At 38.1% G+C, this 24,490-nt stretch overlaps 1 protein-coding gene across 2 annotated transcripts in view; it reads right to left on the bottom strand.

The window, feature by feature from the left end:
* Positions 1 to 23,357, bottom strand: part of LOC135583036 (DNA repair protein recA homolog 2, mitochondrial-like) — a 30,788-nt gene extending 7,431 nt beyond the window's left edge. Inside the window, exons 1-6 of one of the 2 annotated variants that reach the window (XR_010492922.1) lie at positions 23,202 to 23,357; positions 22,485 to 22,542; positions 19,865 to 20,085; positions 10,989 to 11,076; positions 5,252 to 5,424; positions 4,143 to 4,289 (exon numbers count right to left, since the gene is read on the bottom strand). Coding sequence is in view for 1 of the 2 variants with exons in the window: in XM_009407203.3 (XP_009405478.2) it covers positions 4,143 to 4,289; positions 5,252 to 5,424; positions 10,989 to 11,076; positions 19,865 to 20,085; positions 22,485 to 22,542; positions 23,202 to 23,309 (795 nt within the window). In the remaining variant the exon portion in view is untranslated. The remainder of the gene's footprint in view (positions 1 to 4,142; positions 4,290 to 5,251; positions 5,425 to 10,988; positions 11,077 to 19,864; positions 20,086 to 22,484; positions 22,543 to 23,201) is intronic. The other variant, XM_009407203.3, reaches the window with a different exon arrangement.
* Between the last annotated feature and the right edge of the window lie 1,133 nt (positions 23,358 to 24,490).

The raw sequence follows: 24,490 nt of genomic DNA, 5'->3' as shown, positions 1-24,490 counted from the left end.
CCCTTTCCAACGATCAGATCCATTTGAAAGGGTTTTTAAATCCTTTCCTCCCCCTTTCACTCTCTCAATCTCTTTCTCACTCACTTCTTTCTCTTATTCTCACATTTGCACTCTCTTAAAACTTAACAAAGCTACGATTTGTCGATTAAATCATGCTTGGAAGACTCATTAGAGAGGATTAATGCCTAAGTTAGAGAAAGAACTCTCTAATGAAAGAAATGTAGACAATTTCTCTTCTCAATCGCATTCAACAACTCGCTCGGTCCGGAAACATGGCAATAACGTAAACAACAATGCCTCGACCAATAATGACGACGATGCCGAGGAGTCGATGGTTTCATCTACACAGTTTAAGGGTGATACATGGACCAAGGAGTAGTATTTTACGTATGCCACCCAAGATTTAGTTCATGAAGCTCGATGCGATAGCTGGTCATTCTTCTTCGAGTAGCAGTATGATGATAGTTAGTCATTCTTCTCCGGGCAACAGTACGATGATCGATCTTATCATACGAAGCAACATATCAATAGCGAAAGTATAATTACTGACATTCTCCATGCTTCGCACTAATACATGCCACAATCGTACTTGCCTTAAGAGTCGCCTCGGACATATGTGGTCCACAACAATCATACTACGACCATCACCACATTGATGCACCTATGATATACGATGTATCAGTATAGTATGTCGTGGAATCAATTTCAAGATTGGGTCCGACAAACATATCAAATTAATATACATATACATAGAATCGAGGATCTCGATCCACCGCCCATGGAGTCCCGTCATTCTTTTTGGTAGTAGAATTAGGTATATCCATCAATCGATTATTTGATTTATTTGAATCTTAAAGTCTAAGTTATTTAACAAATAATCAAACAATTCAAATCATTTCTTTGTAAATAATTCAATATCAACAGAAGGACGGTTTGAATCATACCACAAAGCTACTTCTTAAAGTTCGAAAAAGATATATGTCACTTTTCTTTCCTAATTTAGACTATTTTTGTTAAAATTATACCAAATTTATATTTATTTCTAACTTAAAATCCTAATCTAACTTTTTTTCTATTTTAAAGAATTTTTTGAACTATTTTCGACCATTTTTTGTGTCATCAGTATGTCCCGCCATACCGACACACGGTATGTCAGCATGAAGCGATACGTATCATACCGTTGATCGACCGACGACCGATACACTAATTCATACAAGTAAGGCGAACCTTGCTAAGAGCTAAGAGTTCAAATACAAGGATTCACAACAGATTCAAGATGTTATCCATCAAACTCTCCTCCCCCCTCCTTTTATAGATGACTACCACCTACCCCAGTTAATTACTTTAACTCTCACCAAGGCTAATTAATAACACAAGTTCCAAAACACATTAAAAGACCATAAGTTATAAAACAACATTGATCGTGCCTAGGGTAATAATTGCCTAAAAGCTTGATGATTTGACTTGGAGCATGGTCTCTTTGTCCTGGAGCTACACATCTTAAAACTTGATAGCTTGAAACTTGAGATTATTATTATTTATTACGATAATCTCATTCTCTAATACTACCATCTAGTTATGCAGTATATCAATAACTCTCCCCAAACCCTTCATCAACAAAAACCTCACATACAATGCTATCCTATAATTATATATCTTAGATTTACATAAAACCTTACGGATCAAACTGATAGGATTTTAAAAAATAATTGCTATTGATATAAGATGCATATGAAGTCACCAAAAAACAAATAAAGATTATTATTTATTAAGGACATTATTTATTTACATGTGTCCATTAGGATTAACAAAGCAATAAAAAGTTGATGAAGACAATAAACTTCATAAGAAACAAAATAATTCATAACGAAAGATTTGAATAATGCTATTGCCCTTGATAAAGTTTAACGACAAGAAAGATCCAAATAACTAACCCAAATAGATGATGGCTCATTGATGTTATATCTAGTATCATAGCCTAAGGATGAAGAATATGACATCCTTATGATGAATTATTATTGTTTTTGGTATCGAATTTACTTCGGTGATGTGGTCAGACTACTATGCACCAGTCGTTATCGATTTTGAAAATGAAAGAGAAGAGGAAGGTAGAAGAGAAAATGGCGAAGCAAAGGAAAGAGGAGGTAGAGAAGGATAGTAGGGGAGAGGCGGTGAAGGAAGAGGAGGAAAAAGAACAAAGAAAAGCAAGCATTGGAGGAGGAAGAAGAAGAAAGATGGCAGATAGCGATAGTGGCAGTGCCATCGCTTGACAACAGCGATAACACCGCACAACAATTGCACGAGGGAAATAGCTTCAACAATATCTAACAACTTCTAATAACTCCAATTCCAATACTCAAAGGACCGGAAATAGCTTCCAAATAAATAAAGGACTTGGGAATGGATTTGATAGAGTAGGTTTAGCAAACCCTTCCAAAATAATTAAATAATCAGAAAACATAAGAAAGAAAATATGCTAAATTGTTTGCATCTTATGTATATAACTTTAAACAGTATCAGCAACTACAATGCCAAAAGTTGCTAATCCAGATTCGGATTTATCATATACAACTATCTTATAAGACTTAAGCAGTACCTATGACTACTGCACAGGGTAGATTCAGGATTGCATCAACATCAAATCTAGTACGCATTGAATAATTGCAACCACGATTTTAAAAACCAGGTAAACCAATCTGCACTGCCTGATATTTATCAGTCCGACTAGGAACCGGTACCTAGACTGGACAATTTCACATGGTCAGGTTCAAAATAAAGTTTAGCTTTCTTTTTCTTGACTTGACAGCAACAGCTGTCTTCTTTTAGGTTATTTTCCTCCCATGTTCAATTCTCTCTCACCATACTTCCGACTGCCTCATCACTGGTTGCTGGTACCTAAACACTGATGCCTGTTGCCTCATGCCACCGCTGCTTCCTTCATCAATGACACTCCACCTTCTCTTCCTCCTACTTTAGCTCCTCCTCCCTTCTTCTTTCCCCATCTCTTTCGTCCATGCCGACAACTATGCTGGCATACTGTGTGTCAGCATATGCTAGTATATACCAGACCATTTGGATCTAGCCAAGGAAACTTGAATCCTTGATTGCAACATCTTCAAATATAGTTAAAAATGGTTATTCTGGTTCTACAAAATTTTCAAGGGTCGATTATAATTAATTCTAAGGGAAAGGAAATCAATAGGATATTTATAGAAAACTAAAACCTACTTGGAATAACCAACAAAACTTGTGTAACTTTATAATAAATTACCAAGTTTAGATTCCAAATTAGGTTGTTTGTTAGAACCCTTGTAGATTCTAAATTTGGGATTGATCTCTTTAGGGGATCGGCCTCCTTGGAACTCTATAGGGGTTCCTCCCTCCAAGTTACTGCTCAAAGGCTATAAAAAAGATTCATCCATTGCTTATGAAAAGATGAGGAATACATGACTATTTATAGGGCTTCTAAACTCTAACTCCTAATATGACTCCTACTCAAGACTCCTACTTCTAACCAACTCCTAATAGGACTCCTACTCAAGACTCCTACTTCTAACCAACTCCTAATAGGACTCCTACTCAAGACTCCTATTCCTTTACAACTCCTAATTCTTCTCTAAGAAACAACTTTCTAAACCTAGTCGACCTCTTCACCTCTTTAATAGAGGTCGGCTTAGGTAGGTTTTACATAAATGTCCCTCTCAATTAGGACTCTCCAAGCTAGAGTCCTAACATTCTTTTATTTCCCTTAAAGTTATTTGTACTTTTTTTTTAATAAAATATTTGTTATGTTGAAATGCTACACAAGATATAGAAACAATCACCTAATTTCAAGTAAAATTAACAGAATAAGTAATTTACCAGTATCATTTGAGATAGTACTTGAATAGATATTGTAGTTAAAACTCAAATCTGTAACATATTCTTGTTTCTAAGATACTGTTCATCTTACATATCTAGAAAAAACATTCCTCCAAGAGAAGAGTCAGAATTGCCAAATTGATTTCAAAAATGTCATTGATACAAGAAGTATATGCAATATGCATATAAAGCAAGTTTAATTTTATCCAATCATACAATGCTAATATGGCTATCAAGCAATTTTCTTTTATTGGTGCACTGCTGGGAGAAGAGCTTATTACCTGATTAACAAAAATGATGATAGTTTGTGACCGACACAATGAGTAATGAATTTTTCGAAGTGCTTGTGTCATCAACCTCGACTGTACCTTTCGGGGAAAAATATCTGTCACACCATCAAGTTCACACCCAGGAACAAGGGCTGCCACCTATGGCATCCACAACAATCACAATCAAGAGACCATTTAATCAGTTTGATTTAAGCATACTCAAGAAGGTGACAAATAACAATTAGCTATTGTTGAGATCTATCAAGCCATATGAATAGAAAGTGATCATTCTTGGAATTGAGCTATCACCATTAGGTTAAAATTTTATTATTTCATTACATCATCAGAAAGTAATAATACATCATTCTTTTAAATTATAAGAGGTGCCATCATACATATATATATATATATATAGTTTCATCAATTTTCCCATGGCAGAGTTCCACTTAAATAGTATTGCACACATACTGGTTCCCAAAAGGATTCATATTGAGCATCTAATCATGCATGCACCGGTGAACCTATGTAAGAATTGAGTAAAACATATCTTTAGGTACAATTATAAGTATGTAAATTGCTCAGACGGCAAATGCTGCGGTTTATTTTGTCAAAAAATTATCACATTGGCCAGATGCAAGTTGGTCTCATGAAGTCCAACTGGTCATTGCATATTTCAAGATGGATTTCATTATCACTAATCAGTTTGAATTCAGTATCCATTCCAACAGTACAGGTACCTTGTTCCCACAATATACAGCTTAAAAAATTCCTAGGGTCAAAATAATGTTATCTATGAGAGGTGATGGGCCATTTTTGGGAAAAACATGACATGCTTTTGCATCCAAGGAGTGGAAATAAGTGATGAGAGCAGAGTTAATAATTCATGCAATCAACTTAGCTTAGTTGATTCTGATTATCTCTATCTCTATTCAACGTATGCTGATACTCAACCAAATGAGTGTAAAGAATAAGTGCATTGAACAATAACACATATGGGAGAAGAGACATAAGAAATAAACAACCAAAAGCTATCTCTAAGAGTAATTGTATAGAAGAATATGGAAAAAAATTTCCTCTATGTAATTGGATAGTGAAATGTCTGTAAAGCAGTAGTTACGTACGCTGTCGACAACAATAACATCCACAAATCCACTTCTGACAAGAGTATTCAAGATACTCAATGTTTTTTCAGCACAATCAACTCTTGAAATTAGAAGATTGTTGGTATTTACACCCATGGTTTCTGCCAAAGAGGGATTCATGGCATTCTCTGGATCAAGATAAGCACAACAACCTGCAAAATTTGGCAATAATGTAAACAGACAAGAAATTATAAGTGATATTATGGTTAAATGCATTCTAAATTCTCCTAAAGGAAGCACAAAAGCAATTAGGCCCAAGAGTAAGAAAGTCGATAGCAATTGGATATAAAAAGCTTAACAAAGAACTCATTCTGTTATTTCTTCTTTGTAGTGTTCAACTCCAACCAAAAGTCTTGACGGAAAAAGAAAAAAAGGATAACACTTTGTATAAGGCACGATTAAGCAAAATGGAGCAACAAGCTTCCAAAGTTACCAAATTGGAAGTTATGATGGTGATATTGAAGCACATGAAAAAAGATAGAAATTAGTGGCTACAAAAGAGATAGAAGTGTTGAGAAAGATGGATGATAAAATAGCATTGAGATAACAGTTGCAGCTAGTCTTTTTAGGATGGTTTCGTTTCTTCAGTCACTTGACGAGAAAGAGAGAAGAACCAATTAGAAAACAAAGCTGTAGTTGAAAGCATTAGTTCCTAAGAGTCGTGAAGGCAAATGACTAAATTCATGCTGGTACATCAAACTAATCAGTATTCCTCTAGTAAGGTTTCATAAATTGTTCCAGGATTTTAATATTAGGAAAGTTGAATGATGAGAGCCAAATTCAATTTTAGACCATGGTATGCAGTACCGAATGGTACCACCCGATACGGGCAGTACATACCAGTTCGACAGCATTCCGGTACGCGGACCGTCCGATACCGAACGAAACGTGCTATATTGCTACAGTATTACACTGTAGCAGTGCTACAGTGCTACAGCAAGGAAGAAAATATATAAACCTGTTCGGTACACTCTGAGGTACCGCTCGGTATGCCGGTACCATATCGTACCAAGCCAACCTCTAAACACCGGTACAGTACGGTATTACATACCTTGTTTTAGACCACATAGGACAGAAAAATAATTACTACATTCATATTTAGGTGCCCATCTGAGAAACCAATGAATAATACTGCTGATTCAAAAAGTCTAGATTGACAAGGATTATCAAACTTAAGTAGCGAGCTTACTGATGAAAGATGTCACTGGACAAAAGTCACTGAGCAAGGAATATAAAGCTGGAAAAACTTATGCATTTGACTAGAGATGCCAATGGTATAATCTACCCGATTATGATTCAATAGCAATTCATTTGAGAGGTCCCTATCTACAAAGAGAGGGACCTGTCTACAAACATTGGCTGAAAAGAGGATTCTCTGGATCGGGCACCTATCTACAAAGATCTCTTATGTGTGAGAATCAAGAAACAACTCCAGTCACCATAAAGAATAGTCAGCTTTCCAGAAACTCAGTCCTTTCTCATACTGATTTTTCATGAAATAACAGTCCTGATTTATATATAGGAACACTTTCTTTTCTTTTTCTTCCAATGAGATTGATGTAGAAGTTGATGAGACAATAAGTTTCATACATTCATCTTCCCTCAAGGCTCCAAGCTTAGTGTGAACAAAATCTGCATGTGAGATCCTGAAACAGAAGCAAGTCTAGATTATCATAAATTAGTTCCTTGGTTATATTATAAATGTCCTTTGCACATATGGCCATCTAGATTGTCAAATCACAAATCTTCTACATCAAAGTGTCAAAGTATCTTAATACCCTAAATTTATTTAAATTCTTTGCACAAATGGCCCAGCTGACATGTAAAATCCCTGTTTAACCTAACAATATAATAGACCATTGAGACATCCAAATTTAACTTTCCCATAAAGTCCCTCTAAATTTTTCATAATGTTTTCGTATTTATAAATTGAACATGTGGCCATCAAAAAAATTAGTAGGGTATCCTTGCATAGGGATAAAATATGATGTTACATATGATAATGAACAACTTCTGACATGTCATGATATTTGTAGGAGTTATCACATAAAGAAACCAATTTTACATGTGCACCATGATAATTTGACACTTTTTTGAGGGAGCAAACATGCAATTAGACTCTTAGAAGATGTTTTATGTACAAAAGACCATTTTTTTATTTACCTCATTTTCTGCTTTGCATGCTGCAAATCCATTTGTCCTATTTTTTATCATCTTATTTATTGATGTTGCACAAGGAACTCAATTTCACCTGGACTGGTCCATAGCAAGCGGTATTTATGGTTCCAAGAACGGACCACCCCATTTCAAACTGTCCAGAATAGTTTTTCACTTTTTCTTTTGGCGGCAGTTGATCTTTTTTTTTTTCTTTTACTTTTAAGGCTGCAGCAGGGATCTCTTAGGACTTGCGAGGGGACTCCAACCCACTGCCACTACCATTCTCTGCTCTGCTCTCCGTCGCTCACCTACTGCTCGCCTCATCTCTGGTACTTCTCATCCTCATCTTTTACCTTTTCTCCTCTTCCTCTGCTGCTGCCTCCTCCACTGCCCTCTTCTTGGTACCACGGCATGTGCTGGCATACCATATGTTGACACTGACCGAAACCATACCAATCATGCAATGGATTAGCATGCGTCCAGCAACTGAAATAGCATCCATTGATGTCATATAACATAAATAGTAATGATTCATACTTCAGATCCTGCCTAACTACGTCAAATCAGCTCAAGATGCTATTGTACTTATTTAACATCAAAACATCATGATAAAATTTTCTTCAAGATTCTGGAGTCAATTTTGAGAAGTGGTCTGCGAATCATGATTTTACTCATGACAATGACATCATTTTCATATTCCGTTAGGACAACCAAAAGACCTCTACCTCAGTACAGATAGCACCATTATAAAGTCAAGATTCAACCTGGACTCCACGGAATCTAACACCTAATAACTAAAATTCGGATGACCCTGTTCTTTACTATACCCCACATAACTTGGGTGAGTCTATTATTGGATTCTATCATCTAGTCAGTACCTTATTACAAGGTGATCTTTGTTATCCTGGATAGTTATGTTCCTGAATTGATGGAAATTGAACCTTACATGATGTGGCAGTGGCAGCATTACCTTTCTGTTTGGACAACACTGAGCTGCATTGAGGCCAAGTCAGACCATCCCAAATCCACTTGTGTCAAGACCCATCAGGTTGCTCTCATTCTTGGTGGAACTGACCTCCTTTGGCATGAATTTCCAAGTCCTACCAGAACTAAAAATTTATATGTATTCTTGTCAGTAATTTCAAGGATACTTTTAGAAGATGCCTTGAGTCTAATTAGAGTCTATTCAGAATCCAAATGTCCTAGTACGGGTATAGTGTGGGTTAGGATGATTATTTTTGTAGATAGATTCATACCTTAATAGTTATAGCAATCTATGACAAAGACATTTTGTGGGGATGTGGCACTAATCCTCCATCCTCAACTTCTATGAATGTAAGCCCTAATTTGGTCCTACCTTATTTAAGAATAGGAGGAAGGTAAGAGTCTTCAGTCTTGTAAGTCCTAAAAGCATATTAAAACTAACATTCTCTTTACAATTTCTCTCTCTCTTTCGTTCCTTTTTTCACTTTTTCACTTTGCTCTTTACTCTCGTTTCTTCTCTAACTTCTCTTGGAGGAATCCTTCTTCCCTTGAGCAAAGAAGCTTGTTGATCTACCAACAATAGGTTGGTTATTTATTTGCTTTTTATCAAAAGTAACCCCATCAACTCTATTAAGCTTGTTCTCATGCAACCAGTGATTTAAAAAGCGCTAGGCGCTAAGGTCCAAAAATGCCTAGCGCTCACCCGAGCGAAGCGAGACGTTAAAATATATAAATATATAATATAATTAATAAATATAATTATTTAAATAAAAAAAATATGTTATTAAATTAAGAAAATCGGATACAAAATCACAATGTCACATTAATAAGAAGTCTCAAAAAATCAAAACAATAAAATTTTACATCAAATCTATTGAGTTGCTTTATACACTTGTCATTTATTCTGAAATCTAAGAATAATTTTAAATAAATAAAAATTAATAGTATTAAAATTAAAATAATATATAATTAATCTAATAAATAAAAATACTATTATTAGTATACAGTTAGCATTATACTGTTAATATACTGTTAACAATATAATGAGAAGAGTGTGAGAAGACCGAGGCTGCTGAAGCAACAACAGCAGTAGCTAGAGCGGGAGCAAGAGCGGCAATGACAGCGACAGCGATAGCGGCGAGCGATAGCGAGAGTGGGAGCGAGAGCTGCGAGCGGCAACGGGAGCGGCAACAGCAACGGCGAGCAACAACAGCAGCGATTGTGGCAGCTACGAACAATCTGCGAGCAGCAATTGTGGCAACAGCGAGTAGTGACAGTAGCGACGAGCAGCAATAGTGGCAGCGACAGCAGAGAGCAACGACAACGGAGAAGAAATCTCGGCGGCAAAATCACGAGTGTTAGGGTTAGAGAAGTCAGGGAAATCGCGAGAGGGAGCCTGATATCGGTGATTTAGTTGCTTCGATTGAACCAACTAAAGCACCGCAGACCAACCAAACCTAAAAATCTGGTTCGGTCGCCTGGTTTAACCCAGGCGCTCGCCCGAAGCGCTCGGCGCCTGGGCTCGGGCGAGCGCTCAAGCGGTGCCTCTTTGAAGCGCGCCACCTGGAAATGAAGCGAGGCGCTCGGGCCTCACCTCACCTCACCCAAGCGCCTAGGCGAGCGCCCAAGCACCTATTATAATCACTGCATGCAATATAAAGAAAATAATTCAATATTGATCATTGTTTGAACTTCCTAAAAGGATTAAAAAAGATCGGTCAGACCAGTTTATACCAATCAGTATTTCCAATCCAACCAAAAAATGACACCGTTATCCTTTTTTCCCTTTGACAATTGGCCTTTTTTACTTTTCCACCCATGTTACTCTATTAGTCTCTCTCTCTCCCTCTCTTTCTCCCTTCATTTCTTTCTCCCCTCCACTAATTCCTCCTCACAACCACCTTGCCACCATGCCTCTTCTCTCACCCTTTCTCTTGGAGTGTTAGCAGATAAGTCCATATGTCGGGCCGCCAACCAATATCAACACTTGACCAAAATTTTGAACTTACTACTAGCGAGACTGATGCATACCAACCAATTATTGGCACATCTCGATACAACTCTATAGACCACACTTTTTTTAATTTTTCTATTATTTTATTCATCAATACAGGACAATATAGGTCAGCATACCGCTCAACATCTCGATACCATGCCAATCTGACATGAGGAAATCAATATTGAACTGGTATTTGAGTCCTTGATATTGATAATATCAAGTAATTTGAAAACCCAACAATATGGCTGCTTTTATTATTTTAGCTTAACTGGAAAACCAACAGTAAAATGAAAATCCAGCAACCAGCTTGAGTCCAGTTAGTAAAACAATTGACCATAAATATGCAGATATAATGAAGGACCACTATCCTTAATGAGATCCTTAAGCTAAAATGAGACTATGAAGTATAGAATGACAAATTTATGTACTCACATAGCTCATGTTGATACAGTAGAATGCATTTTCATAGACCCAAAAAATAAGAAAGCAAAGGAAAAAAAACACCAGGATTAGCTTCATTGACATTTATAGTGATTTTGAATGGTCTAATTTATATGAAGTTAGAAAACAAAAAACCTCCAAGCTTTTGAGCTTCCTTTATAATGTGAAGGGCAAGAGTTGTTTTCCCAGATGCTTCTTTCCCAAATATCTCAACCATTCTACCCTGGAAATTAACAAACATACATTAATATAAATATGATTAAGGCAGCTCAAGATGAGGAAATATAATGATACCAAAAGATAGATTGACAAGTTAACACCAAAATGAGGAAATATTCCGCAAGGTACTTCCCCATGCCAGACCCAGAAAGCTCTCTTCTCTTGGTTCTGACCCATTCTCCAGACTCTCTCTTCATTCCTTCAGTTCTCCTGGCCCTTTTTTTCTTAATCTGAAGCCTGTTTTTTTATCTCAGTCTATTTAGTGACTGACTTGGGAGAAAGATGCCTTTTTTGCCCAAAGCTAAGATACACTTTTCTCTCTATTCATAGATTAATGGGATTTTGTTGTTCAAGCATTTTTCACATTGTTATCATGTTGATGTTTTACTATCTGACCAACTAAATATCACCAAGCGCATACTAATTCAAAGAGTATTGTCCAAACTATACATGCTGATTTAAATATTCGGTACAAGGAGGTGATGTAGAATCCTCACAGAAGTCTTTGGGTAAAGATTGAAAATCTATAGACAAGTAAATGCAAGCATTAAGTGCTTCCTGCCGTAACCAAATTTCCAAAGAATTTACTTGACAAAGAATTTATGCATAAAACGAAATGTCAAAGTAGCAAGAGCACACAGAAAAGGCTCCTGTCATCAGAAATGTGGAAACAATAGCCTAAACGGTTGTCTGGCTCTGATATAAAGCAAGGACTGAAGCATTGGTGTGAGCCCCATAGTGGTCCGGATATAGACAAGTAAATGCAAGCATTAGGTTCTTCCTGCAGTAACTAAGTTCTCAAAAAAAATACATAATAATGGATTCATGCATAAATCAATGAGTCAAAGTAGCATGAGCACAAAGAAAAGGCTCTTATCATTAGAACTGTAGAAACCATAGCGTACATGATTGTATTGCTTAGATATAAATCAATAATTAAAGTCTCAGTCTGAGCCCCATGCCAATCCCTAGCTAGACAAATATGGTAGGCACTTGATATGTACCAACACACTACATCAGCTTACAGGTCAGCAAGGACCAAAGAGAAAGAGGGAGACAGCAAGGAGAAGGAAGGGGGTGGAGCAGAGTAGGAGGAAGATAAGGCAGAGTAAAGGGAGGAGGAGAACGAGGCAGAGAAGCACCAAAATGATGAGGCAACAGATGGCACGAGGCAGTTGCCAGCAATGATGAGACAGCAGAGGGCACAAGGTAAAGAGAGGAGAGAGGAAAATCAGCGGGGGGAGGGGGGAGGGTTGGGGGGGGGAGAGAGAGAGAGAGAGAGAGAGAGAGAGAGAGAGAGAGGGAGGGAGGAAAATTAACAAAATAAAAATATAGTTGTTCTAAAAAAACTTGAACTAGACTAGGCATAATTGCTATGTTCGAGTGCTTGTTCTTGGTCAAACCAATATATACCAGGCAACAGACCATTCTGGTCAGTTTTTAAAACATCCGTATGAATGTCTGGATGGGAAAGAACCACAAATATACGAATGCTTGAGTCCAGCTTCTCCCATCCATACAACATATTCAAAATATGATGAAAATACTTTTAAGAGATTTATAGATCGTTTATTTGGGATAATCATATTAAATTCTGAACCTTAGCAAAATTAACTATGTCCAATTATTTTTAAAAAGGAAAAAATCAGGTACTATAAGTTAGAAAACAATAAAAAGATTCTAAACTAACCAAACCTAGCACACATTAGTATCTTAAACCAAGAAAAATTGAAACAGAAAATTTGAACTAAGGATTGCAATTTAGTACCAGGATCCCATACCGGTCCTAGGCCAAACCGGAAGTACTGAATGATACCAGTACCACTGCTATTTTAAAAATTCAGCTGAAAAAAAAAAAAAAACTCATTTCTTGGTTCTTTCATTTGTTTTATTGGTCTATACAATCAAATTAAATAATAATAAAGAAAATGTAAATATTGGTAAATCAATACTTGCCAGTATTTTAAATATTCAGCAGAAAAATCAGCCATAAATTATAGATAACCCCATTTCTGGGATCTTTCACCTATTTTCTAAAATATACAATCAAATTAGATCTAAGCAATAAAACAATAGAATACAAAACTGGATTGCTTAGTGGCTAAGAATCGAAGGTAGTCAAATGAGTATTGCTCCACCCAAATTGATATGGTCACAATGGACACATTGTCAATAATGACATGCTCAAATGACAATTTATAAGATCCTTGCTTTGGGTCCATTTTCCTACAAAGAAACATTCGATCGTATCCATAAATTCAAAATCCTATTATGATTTTATCTAAATGGTTAAACCATATATTGTGCTAGGTGACCAAGAAACAATAAACCCTTAACTCAATTAACATAACATGGTCTAGTTAGGCCTTAATTAGATACACGTGGAACAAGGAACCCTTAATTAGTTCTTAAATGCCTAATCATGCAGAAAAAATACATTGTCTTCAAGCTAATTAAATGAAATTAACTTAAAGATTAGATTGTAATATTACCTTGATTTGAAGAGAAGTGAGACCAGATTAAAAGATCGAATCCCTCTTATCCAATTGAACCTTCCTAACAGTTTTACAAGGCAATTAACAATCTTAACCATGTTTAGGAAAAAAACCAACAGAGGAGAGGTGAGTGAGAGTGAAGGGGATAGGAGGCAGCCAAGAGGAACTTAAATAAGCCCCCAAAGGTAGCAAACGTCAAATTTGTACCAAATTTTAGACCAGTTTAAAAGATTGACTCCCTCTTATCCAATTGAACCTTTCGTAATAGTTTTACAAGGTAATTACTGAGCTTAACCATATTTAGGCAAAAATCAAGAGAGATAAGAGTGAGTGAGAGTGAGAAAGAGAGTGAAAGAGTGGGGGAGAGGAGGCAGCCAGGAGTGACTTAAATAATCAGCAAAAAAGCAGCCAATGTCAAATTTGGACTCAAATTTGACCAGCTTGCAATGGTCAAAATTTGACTGTACCATCCAGTATCCAAGGTGTACTGCCTGGTATGCCTTATACCGGCCTGATTTCGGCCGAAATGGACTTGGTTTGTGAACCAAGTAGATTGTACCAGACCATTTTGGTCAAAACTGCAGTACATGATTTGAAGTTTTGAACCATTGTGTTTGATGTCAAGAGGCACAGAGAATGTAAGATAGGAATCAGAGAGGATCAACTGCATAAAATCAGGAACAGCTCATCATAAGAATGCTTTCTGGAAAAACAGAACAAAAAGATCAAGAATATTAAACAATGCAGAAAAACACAAAGGCACAAGAAAATTAAAATCACCAAAGACAAATATAGCGTGAGGTAAAGAACAATCTAAAGCATAATTTCACCCCCCAAATGACGAAAGCATGTGCACTTACATAATATGCACCACGTTATGTATAGATATAATACAAAAAATTATTAGCCTAAAAATAGGTAAAATATTTTAATTGATAGTACAGTTCAGCACCATATGCTGATTTGACCATTCCCAATGATCCCCGAGCTGCAACCATGAGTAACCCATTTTTTTTCTAAACCATATTGACACTGCCAAACTTTTAAAACCACGATTAGGTTCATGACACAATCATGCTGATGTCTACTATGCATTAGCACAACACAGATATGCCAGTATGTATCAAATATAACAATTCCAGTTATTTCCTCTTTTCATGACAAATGGATAGGACTTGCAAAGTGACTAGAGGAGGCACGTGCATATTCATCATTCAATTAAATGGGACTGTTTCATAAAATGTTAACAACAATCAATACAAAGGAGTTGGTTGAAAAGATGAGATGTCATTCTACGCTTGGTAACAGAAATTGGAAGAAATGCATAAAATTGTGCAATAACTAGTGAAGAATACTAGTAAGGAAAATACAAGATGAGGCTACACAGAATTATTTGATTCAGATCTTCTGCATAGTGGAAGCCAGACATCGCTTCATTCAGGACGAAACATTAATCCTAAATAAATGGCTCCATGGGAATGAAACCTAATTAGACAAGCAAAACAAGATTAATAATACATGCATGAGACCAATTTTTGCTTTACAACTACAGTACATATATCAAACCACAGAGATGTCAGTAAGCATATGTTAGGAATCTTTTTCTGAGCTTTTGAATAATGTTTATTGAGTCTGTTTAGTCCAGTTGTTTATTGAGTCAATTTAGTTCGGTTAGAGTCAAGTAGAGGTTTATTTAATATTTATTTATTATTAGAGTTCAAGTCCTGATGGATCCTGGGTGGAACTCTATAAATAGGGATGTAACTACTTCTTTTCGGTAATCTATGAAAAATATTATTCAGTCTTTGGACAAACCCTAGGAGGCCAATCCCCTCGAAGTGATCAAGGAGGGCCGATCCCCTTGAAGCGATCAATTAGGCCGATCCCCTCGAAGCGATCATTATCATCCTCATTTCTCCCCTTTCTTCCACGATAAGACTTTAGGGTCTTATCATTTGGTATCAGAGCGACGATAAAACCTTTAGGATCTTATCATTTGGTATCAGAGCCTACGATAAGACTTTAGGGTCTTATCATTTGGTATCAGAGCAACGATCCTTGGCGCAGCCCGCCACAGCCTTGCTTCCCTTCTTCCCCACCACCACTACAAGGCAACTCTTTCTTCACCGTTGTCGTTGTTTCCCTGGCCAGCGACCTTCGACCACCGCTCGAACTCCTCGCTGCCCCATCTCGTTCAAAAAAAAAAAAAAAAATCCCCACGAGAGGAAGAAGCTGCAGCCACCCCTGCGTCCCCTACTTCCGGCCAGCCCACCCGCCGCTGCTGCTCTTCGGCCAGCACCCACCATCGCCCCGCTTCCCGGCCGACGACCACCGTCGTCGCTGTTCCCCGGCCAGGAGACGACGCTGCCAGCGTCCATCCCAGCCCTACTGCCGTCGCCCGCCTCCCCTTGCGTCGCAGCGCAGCCGCTCGACCTCTCCTCCTCGGCGATCGTTGGTGACGCTGCTCCCAGTCGCGCCACCACCACTGCCTCTCCACAGCCGCCCGCCTTCCCTTGGGTCGCAGCCGCAGCCGCCGATTGTCGCCCTCCTCGCGGTGACCGAAACAGGGCAACTCACGGATTGCCCTTGTTCCTAGCCGCGTCACCACCACTTTTCCCAACCGCATCGCCACCGCTCGATCACCCGGCTAGCGACCTCTTCTCCTTGCGTCCCCATCTCGCTCGAGCGAGAAGGACCGCCGGCACCGCAGCCGTAGCCGTCGGTTGCCGCAGCCCCTCCTTGCAGCGATTGCAGAAACAAAGCTTCCTCTGTTACCGCAGCCCCTCGTTGATCGCAGCCATGCCTCGAGCGTCGTCGCCTTCCAGCCGACCCACCACCACTGCCAGCCACCGTGCGGCGACCACTGCTCGCCTCCCAGTCGCCACTCCCCCTGGCTCGGGCGAGAACGACCGCCACCACTACCCCTTGCTCTGCCCCCTTTTGACCGAGAAACAGGGCAATCCTCTTGCTGCTGCGAACGCCGGTTGCCACCACCGTCGCCACTGCTGCCCAGCCAGCGACGACGCCGCTCGCCGCCCAGTCTGCCACGACTGCTGCTGCCAGCCACTGCAGCCTTCACCTCAACCCCCTCGATCTGCACAGTTGCTGTGGCCCCCTTGCTCTGCATCTTTGCCGCAGCCGCCGGTTGCCACCACTACAACCTCAACCCTGGCCGCTTCAACGCCACCTCCCTCTTGTTCTGCCTCCGCTGCTGCAGTTGTTGGTTGGCATCACCGCAGCCTCAACCCGGCTGCTCGGCGATTGCTTCCTTGGGTCACAGTAGTCACAACCGTCACCTTTCAGCCTCGGCGCTCTCATCTCACACAGTGACAAAAACACAGGGCAGCAACTCTTCCTCCATCGCGGCCACTGCAGCGGCAAGTCCTTGTCGGCGCTGCCCCCAACCACATCACCATCGCTACCTCCCAGCCCTCAGCAGCAGCGATCCCTCCACGCAACGACTGCAACAAGCATCGTTGCCTCTCACCAGCGCCTCCTTCCGCAGTATGACAGAAACAGAGCAACGCTGCCTTCCATCCGCGCCATCGCAGCCATCGCAGCGGTGAGCCCTTGGCAGTGCTGCCCTAGCCGCACCACCATCGCTGCCTCCAAGCCCTCAGCAACAGCGATCCCTCTACGCAACGATCGCAACAAGCATCGCTGCTTCCCACGCGGCGACCGCAGCTACATCCCTGCATCCTCGCAGCAACCCTTCATTCCCATAGTGTTGCCACCGACTGCATCACAACAGCAACACCGAATAGGGCAGTGATTGATGCCCTTGACCAACATCAAAAATAGGAGTTGAGATTACAGATTTGCAGTCTTACAAAATGGCCATCGATAACTCAGTGAAAGCACAAATGGAAGCACTTAATGATTTCAAAAATGACTTACTGGGGAGCCTTAGTAAATTTCAACAAGATGAGAGCTCAAGTTCTACATTGCACAGATCTGGAAATACTAGAAAAGGACCCCAAGATTGTGACACAATCTACTCATACATGAAGGTGGATGGACAGCTCTCAAAAATTTGTCATACTTCTACGGTGTTGGAATATCAGAGTAGGTTTGAAAGATTATCAAATCAAGATAGAGATTAGTCGGAACGACAACTTCTGGATACATTTATTGAAGGTCTTATTCCAGAGTTCCGGTGTGAAGTTAAGGCTCATCAACCTCGCACTATGATAGCTGCGATCTCATTTGCACATCTACATGAGAAAAAAAATCAACAGGGAAAATCATGGAAACAAAAGTGACAACCACCAGATGATCAATATGTCACCCACCATATCTATTCCCAACCAAAGCCTTGACACCTGAGGACTAACCCAAGAAGAACTCAAGAAAAATTCAGCAAAGGGTTTGTACTATGACGAAAAGTGGAGTATGGAGCACTAATGTAATCAAGGGCAGCATATAATGATTGAGCCAATTGGAGAGGAACCGAAAGCAGAAGAGTTGGACTCCGATCATGAAGGTATAAATTCTAATGAAGACGTTGAACCTACCGTACATACAATGCATATATTAGCCGACTACTCTAACCCGCAAACTATGAAAGTTACCGGAACTCTAGAGCATCAGCCTATTATAGTTTTGATTGATACTGGTAGCACTAACAATTCTATGGACAGTGAGAATGTTGACCGATTGGCCCACCACATTGAAGACTATGACAGATTCGAAGTAAAGATCATTGATGGACGGATTTTCACTTGTGATAGCAAAGGTTCAAAGATAAAATTGATTATACAGGGCCAGAAGTTTCATGCAACGATTACTACACTGAAAGATCGACCTGTTGCTTACACTCTCAAAAAGTGGAGACCATACTTACTTGATCAACAGGTTGTGATGCGTTGCAGATAGTCTATGGCTAAAGTGCCGAAAGAGAAGCTCCCTGAGATTGGTGCTGCTCAGCCTTGAGGACAAGGCTGATTTGAAGAGGGAGGAACTGTTATGAACCTTTTTCTGAGCTTTTGAATAATGTTTATTGAGTCTGTTTAGTCCAGTTGTTTATTGAGTCGGTTTAGTTCAGTTAGAGTCAAGTAGAGGTTTATTTAATATTTACTTATTATTAGAGTTCAAGTTCTTATGGACCCTGGGTGGAACTCTATAAAGTATAAATAGGGATGTAACTACTTCTTTTCGGTAATCTATGAAAAATATTATTCTGTCTTTGAACAAACCCTAAGAGGCCGATCCCCTCGAAGTGATCAAAGAGGGCCGATCCCCTCGAAGCGATCAAAGAGGTCGATCCTCTCGAAGCGATCATTATCATCCCCATTTCTTCCCTTTCTTCCACGATAAGACTTTAGGGTCTTATCATTTGGTATCAGAGCGACGATAAGACCTTTAGGATCTTATCATTTGGTATCAGAGCCTACAATAAGACTTTAGGGTCTTATCAGCATATCAAGTATATTTATCAATGGCAACAAGAAAGACTTTAAAGAAAGCTAAAAATAATCTTGCAAAAGGGTGTCTTCTTTGGAACAACAACAGAAGCACCTGGGTTATGTTTTGGTGCATATAAGTTGAGATTCATAACCATCAAGTTAAAATTGTCTCAGATATTGGAGGTGAAGTTTCAACTATTGAATGTTATATGAATATAATAATAACAACAACAGGTCATAATATTCCAACTATTTAGAGCAAGTAACATGAATCTTTTGCCACCATTGAACTCTATACATACTACATAAAAATCTCCTCAGTTAAACTAACAATATTTAAATCTTTGCTTATTGTGTCTTCTTAGGTCATCATTTATTTCTCTTTGCACCACTACTACTAATTATCATACCTCTTTCAATTATATATCTATAGGCCTCCTTGGCAAATGCATATATGATCTCAAACGATTCGTCATCATTCTATCCTTTATTAGAACTACACCTAATAATTGACAAATGAAAATATTTATTTTTTGTTACAAAAACCCGATATATCCACCACAACATTCTATCTCAGCCATACAAACTTTTTGAACAAGTTTCTTAACTACCCAACACTCATATTCATAAAGCATCACTAGTCTAACAATTATCTTTCAATAGCATGATTTAACAAATTTCACTTATCTCTTCAACTCTTAAGCACCTATGCTAGAACTTGTAATTCTACAATGCAGAAAATTAATAAACAATATCATTTCCCTAAGCATCCAACATAACATATTGGTTATTTTAAATTTAAAACTACTTACAAAGCCTCCAATATGTAGGCCTTAAAAATGTAACTGAAAAACAATAGATGAAGTACAAAATTTATCAAAATTATGATCACCTTTGGCAGTCCTCCAATCCCAAGAGCCAGATCAAGCTTTAGAGAGCCAGTTGATATCACTGGAGCAGACCGTGCACAGAAGAAGCGGCTTAAAGATAAGTTTGATTCTCTATCAAAGTCACCCACAAGTTGATGTAAAGCAAGATTAAGTGTTGACTCTTTGTCCATAACTTGTTCAGCATCAAAAGGTTGATCCTTTTCATATTCAAGCAGTGTCTCAACTGAGCAATGAAACTTTGAATCAGCAGCCATCTTTGGTATGTTACAATATAACCTACCAGTTGCTAATTCTTAAAACAGATATACATGTTATGTCAACTGTTGCTCACTTTCATTGAAACTAGTAAAAAAAAAATAGAAGATTTTTAAACAAAATTTTTTTTTGAAACATCTATTTGTGGAGTTGATGGCACAAAAATAATAATGGACTAACTAAACTAAAAATCCATGTTTTTGTTCATAATGCACAACATTGAGGCACATAGCAACAATATTAAGCAGAAAGATAGATAGCTTTAGTGGTGCAAGTGTCCTACAATGTATGACGAAACATGAACATGTGCAGAGTTCAATACACTAAAAATATATTTCTTTTTATTGCCATCAACAAATCCAAACAAGCATCTTGTAAGGATTTGGGCAAAGAAAGCAAAACTTCAGTTAGCAATGACCAGGTAAGTAGACATGATTTTTAAGTAATAAAAATGTTTTGATCTAAAAACCAACTGAACCATGTCAGGAAACAAATTTCAGATAACATGATGAAAACTAGACGAGGAGAGGAAAAGCAAAGAAAGAACACCCTTGAAAACTCATGAAACAAAAAAGTCTGTCTTTTTCATTTCATTCTAAGACTCAAATCCAAGTCCAAGTACCCTATTTTAAAATCTAGAAAATTCCTAAAGAAAAAGTGCATAAAACATATAGATGTAGGATAAAACTGGCTGAAAGTGGTTACAGATAATGGTGCAAACTTTAAAAAAGATGATGAACAATTGAACATCATGCGCAGCCTACTATATCAACCTGATGATAGACGTGTTACCTAATGTTGAAGTAGGGGGAAAAAAAGTTAAAACTAGACAGTAGAAAAGGCACGAAGCATCACTCATTCATTCATAATCATCTTCAGGTTTATGTATTGATATAAAAATTCACACAGGAAAAGCTGTAACAGTCAGATGTTACTCAATTTACCAACTTCATCTCCTTGAAGTCCATCTGTCAAAAAAGGAAAAAAAAAAAAAAGTACCAATGGGAATGTTTTCATCGACTAATGGACTAGCGTCCATTATTCTAGCTCATCAGATCAGAAGTCCATGCAGAAGTACATACAGGAAAATCTCCAATAGTCAGGTGCTACTCAATTTACCAACTTCATCTCCCTTAAATCCATCGAGCCAAAAAAGGAAAGAAAATGGATCAACGGCAATATTTGCATCAACAAAGACAAAGAATTTCTCAATTGCCCTTGCAACAATCAAGACAAAGAATTTAAACAAGCCCCATACCTTATACCATAGATCAATTATAGAGTTCTGTAAGATGGCAAAAGTTGTTATGAACCAAGTGACTCAAAAGCACTACAAGCCAAATCTGACTAAAGTAGCTATTACATGACTGAGTGTGGTGCATCATAGCCTTACAGTTGCCAAGTCTGGTACAAAGAAGAGGAACAATCAGCTTATTATAGCAAGATACTAGGTCACTTGTGGTGGGTAAGCATTGTTACTAGTTGTCCTTAACAGTTTTGGTTTGGTTCGCAGAGTTTTAGCCGAAGTGGTGGTCAAGCTGAATCTAAGAACTTTCTCCATTTTATTGTTAATTTCACCAAAGGAATTGTCATAAAAGAAATAATTGATCATGGAAGTAAAACCTTTAGGCCATGACTTTGATTTATTAAAGGCCTAATTGTTGCAGGAGGCTGACAATTTAATCAGTTTCATAATTAGCAGGAGGTTGGTGTTCTCCCTTTAGTTGCACAAATTTAATCAGTTTTCAATTATTAGTTCTCATAGTAACTTGGTTATTAGTTCTCATGTCTCTGTAAGAAGTCCAGGACACAAAATCGATATGCACAAAGTGAAGTTGCAGAACTATGAGAAAATAGGCTACAAATTTTGGCACCTGTATATCACGCCATGGCTCATAAAGAACTGGTCAACAACAATAACCACAAGTATCAGTTCAGTTCTTTTTAGTTGAACCAATCTGGTCTGGTTCTTTATAGTTGAACTAATGTGACCTACACATCCTCCCCAAATTACACCCCCTCCCCCCACCCCCCCTTCTCTCTCCCCTTCCGCCTCCACCTTCATTGACTCGAACTGATTCAAAGATTTTATAAGGGCAAAACAAAACTGGCATTTATAAGAAAAAAACGACTATGAGGGGCTTTATTTGATAATTACCCTTTATTTTTAACTCAAAAATTTATAATGGCAACTCCACTCTCATAGTAAGAACTAGCAGCATATAGAAAGAAATAACTCAAAGTTGATCAAAAATTATATTGATCAAGAAGGTATCAAAAATCAGGAACATGCTAATCAAGATTATAACAGAAAATTCCAAAAATATCTTCAAAATCAATATTTAAAACAAGAAAGTGATAACTTACCTGTGGAGGATAGACGACAACTGATTATCCTAAACCTTCCATTGTTACTTTCTCCAATCTACTGGACCAAAGAATATCATGAGTAATTGTAATTTCATATGGAGCTTCTGCAAATGGAACATCCTAAACAGAAAAATGAGGTTGCCTAAACAACAAGAAAAGCTTTATTCACGGTTGACTAGTAACAACTTAGAATGACTAAATAGATGCATAGTTACCTTAAATTAATTAAAAAATTAAACTATTATTAACGTTACTATTTTAACCTTCAGTCGAACAAAAAAGTACAGTGAGAATGACGGGTGGAGATATGCAGTGTAATATAACACCAAGTCACTGTTTTATGTTGCTCCTAGATATTCAGAGAGCAACATCGGAATATTTCCGTCAAGGTCAGCCACCAAATTTCCATTTATATTGTGACAAATAACAACACTCGGTCAGTTAATCTACATCTCAACAGACCCGCCATCAGGAAATGTGGCGAGGCAGTGAACAGATGCACGGAACATGTAGAAATGCAGACAACAGAACGTGTGATTTCCCCAGCCAAGGGACGAATGCACACAACACGCACCCACTCGAGGGGTTAGAAGAACCGGCAAGCAGGTGGAAAAGAGCACAAGAAATTCCGAGGAACGGCGCATAATGGTGGCACCGAGTTGTGCTACAAAGGACCAGAGTGAAATGGAGAAAGAGGAGGGAGCAGCACAGCACCTGGAGAAGAGAAGGGAGGCGAGACCGAAGTGAGGTCTGCCCCGGGAGGAGCGCGGGACGGATCGCTCGCAGAAGCGAGAAGGCGCGCGAGAGGAAGGCGCCACCCATGGTCGAAGCGGGAGATTGTGCGATTTTTGGGGGGCGGGTGGTCGAGGGTTTACATGTTTTAATGAGGAAACCTGTTTTTTTCTACTTTAGTCCTCGGATTTATCGGATTTACATGTTTCCTTGGCCTGTCACGTAGTGTAAAATGGCAGGCATCAGTAGCATCTGACGGCCATAACACGGTCTTTTCCTAAATGATCAATACAACAATATGTTTTTTTATTAGAAAAAAATGTTTTATATATATATATATATATATATATATATATATATATATATATATATATATATCTTAACAAGTTGAGACTACTATTTGAAAAAAAATTATTTTTTATTTTTTATTTTTTATAAATTAACTTAAATATCCTTCTTATTTTTCTTTTTTTCTATCTTCTCTTCTTCATTCTCGAAGGATATTGTTGAGAGGTGAGCGTCAACATTGGTAGAAAGCATGAGGCAAAAATTGATGATGAGAAGGGGTTCGTCCTCGGAGGATATTGTCGAGAGGTGAGCGTCGACGTCAGTAGAAAGCACGAGGCAAAAATTGATGATGAGAAGGGGAAAAAAAAAAGCATAAGGTTGACAAGAAGGGAAAAAAAAAGATAAAATTGATAATACTACGATGATAAACAATGAATAAAATATTTTATTATTTTTTAAGAGGTTATAGATAATAAGGGGATTGTCAAAAGGATAGTGAATAGTAAGTTTCAACGACCAAAGTCAAATGATTGTAATTAGCTACGAGATACTAAAAAAAAATATTAGTGAATCACTTCAAAATAATTCGATGACAATTTTACACAATGTATACAAGTGATTTTTTTTATTTGTTCCTCGAAATTTAGGTTTGCGAAACAGAAACTTGGCTTGTAGTTGATAGTGTAACATAGTTGAGACTCCAATTTGCATTAATGCTAAAAGTCTCTTACTATTTCATTTTTCCAAAGAACACGCGCAATTTTTTCCCATAAATGATTCATGCATTTTTATGTGTCTTTTCCTCCCAATGGAATCCATTTATCTTTAAGACCAACAAGGTTCTAAAGATGATATTATAGTTTTATAATTTAATAAAAACTATTAAATATTAAAAGTATTATAATATAATGGGTAATACAGATTATACTTATAGTTAGACATATTCAGTATCTTAGTTCCCAGACTTAAAAAATTTATATTGA

Source organism: Musa acuminata, chromosome BXJ3-1 (assembly GCF_036884655.1).
Source record: "Musa acuminata AAA Group cultivar baxijiao chromosome BXJ3-1, Cavendish_Baxijiao_AAA, whole genome shotgun sequence".
NCBI lineage: Eukaryota > Viridiplantae > Streptophyta > Magnoliopsida > Zingiberales > Musaceae > Musa > Musa acuminata.
The sequence above is the reverse complement of the archived record's forward strand: the minus strand, read 5'-3'. Positions and strand labels throughout refer to the sequence as shown.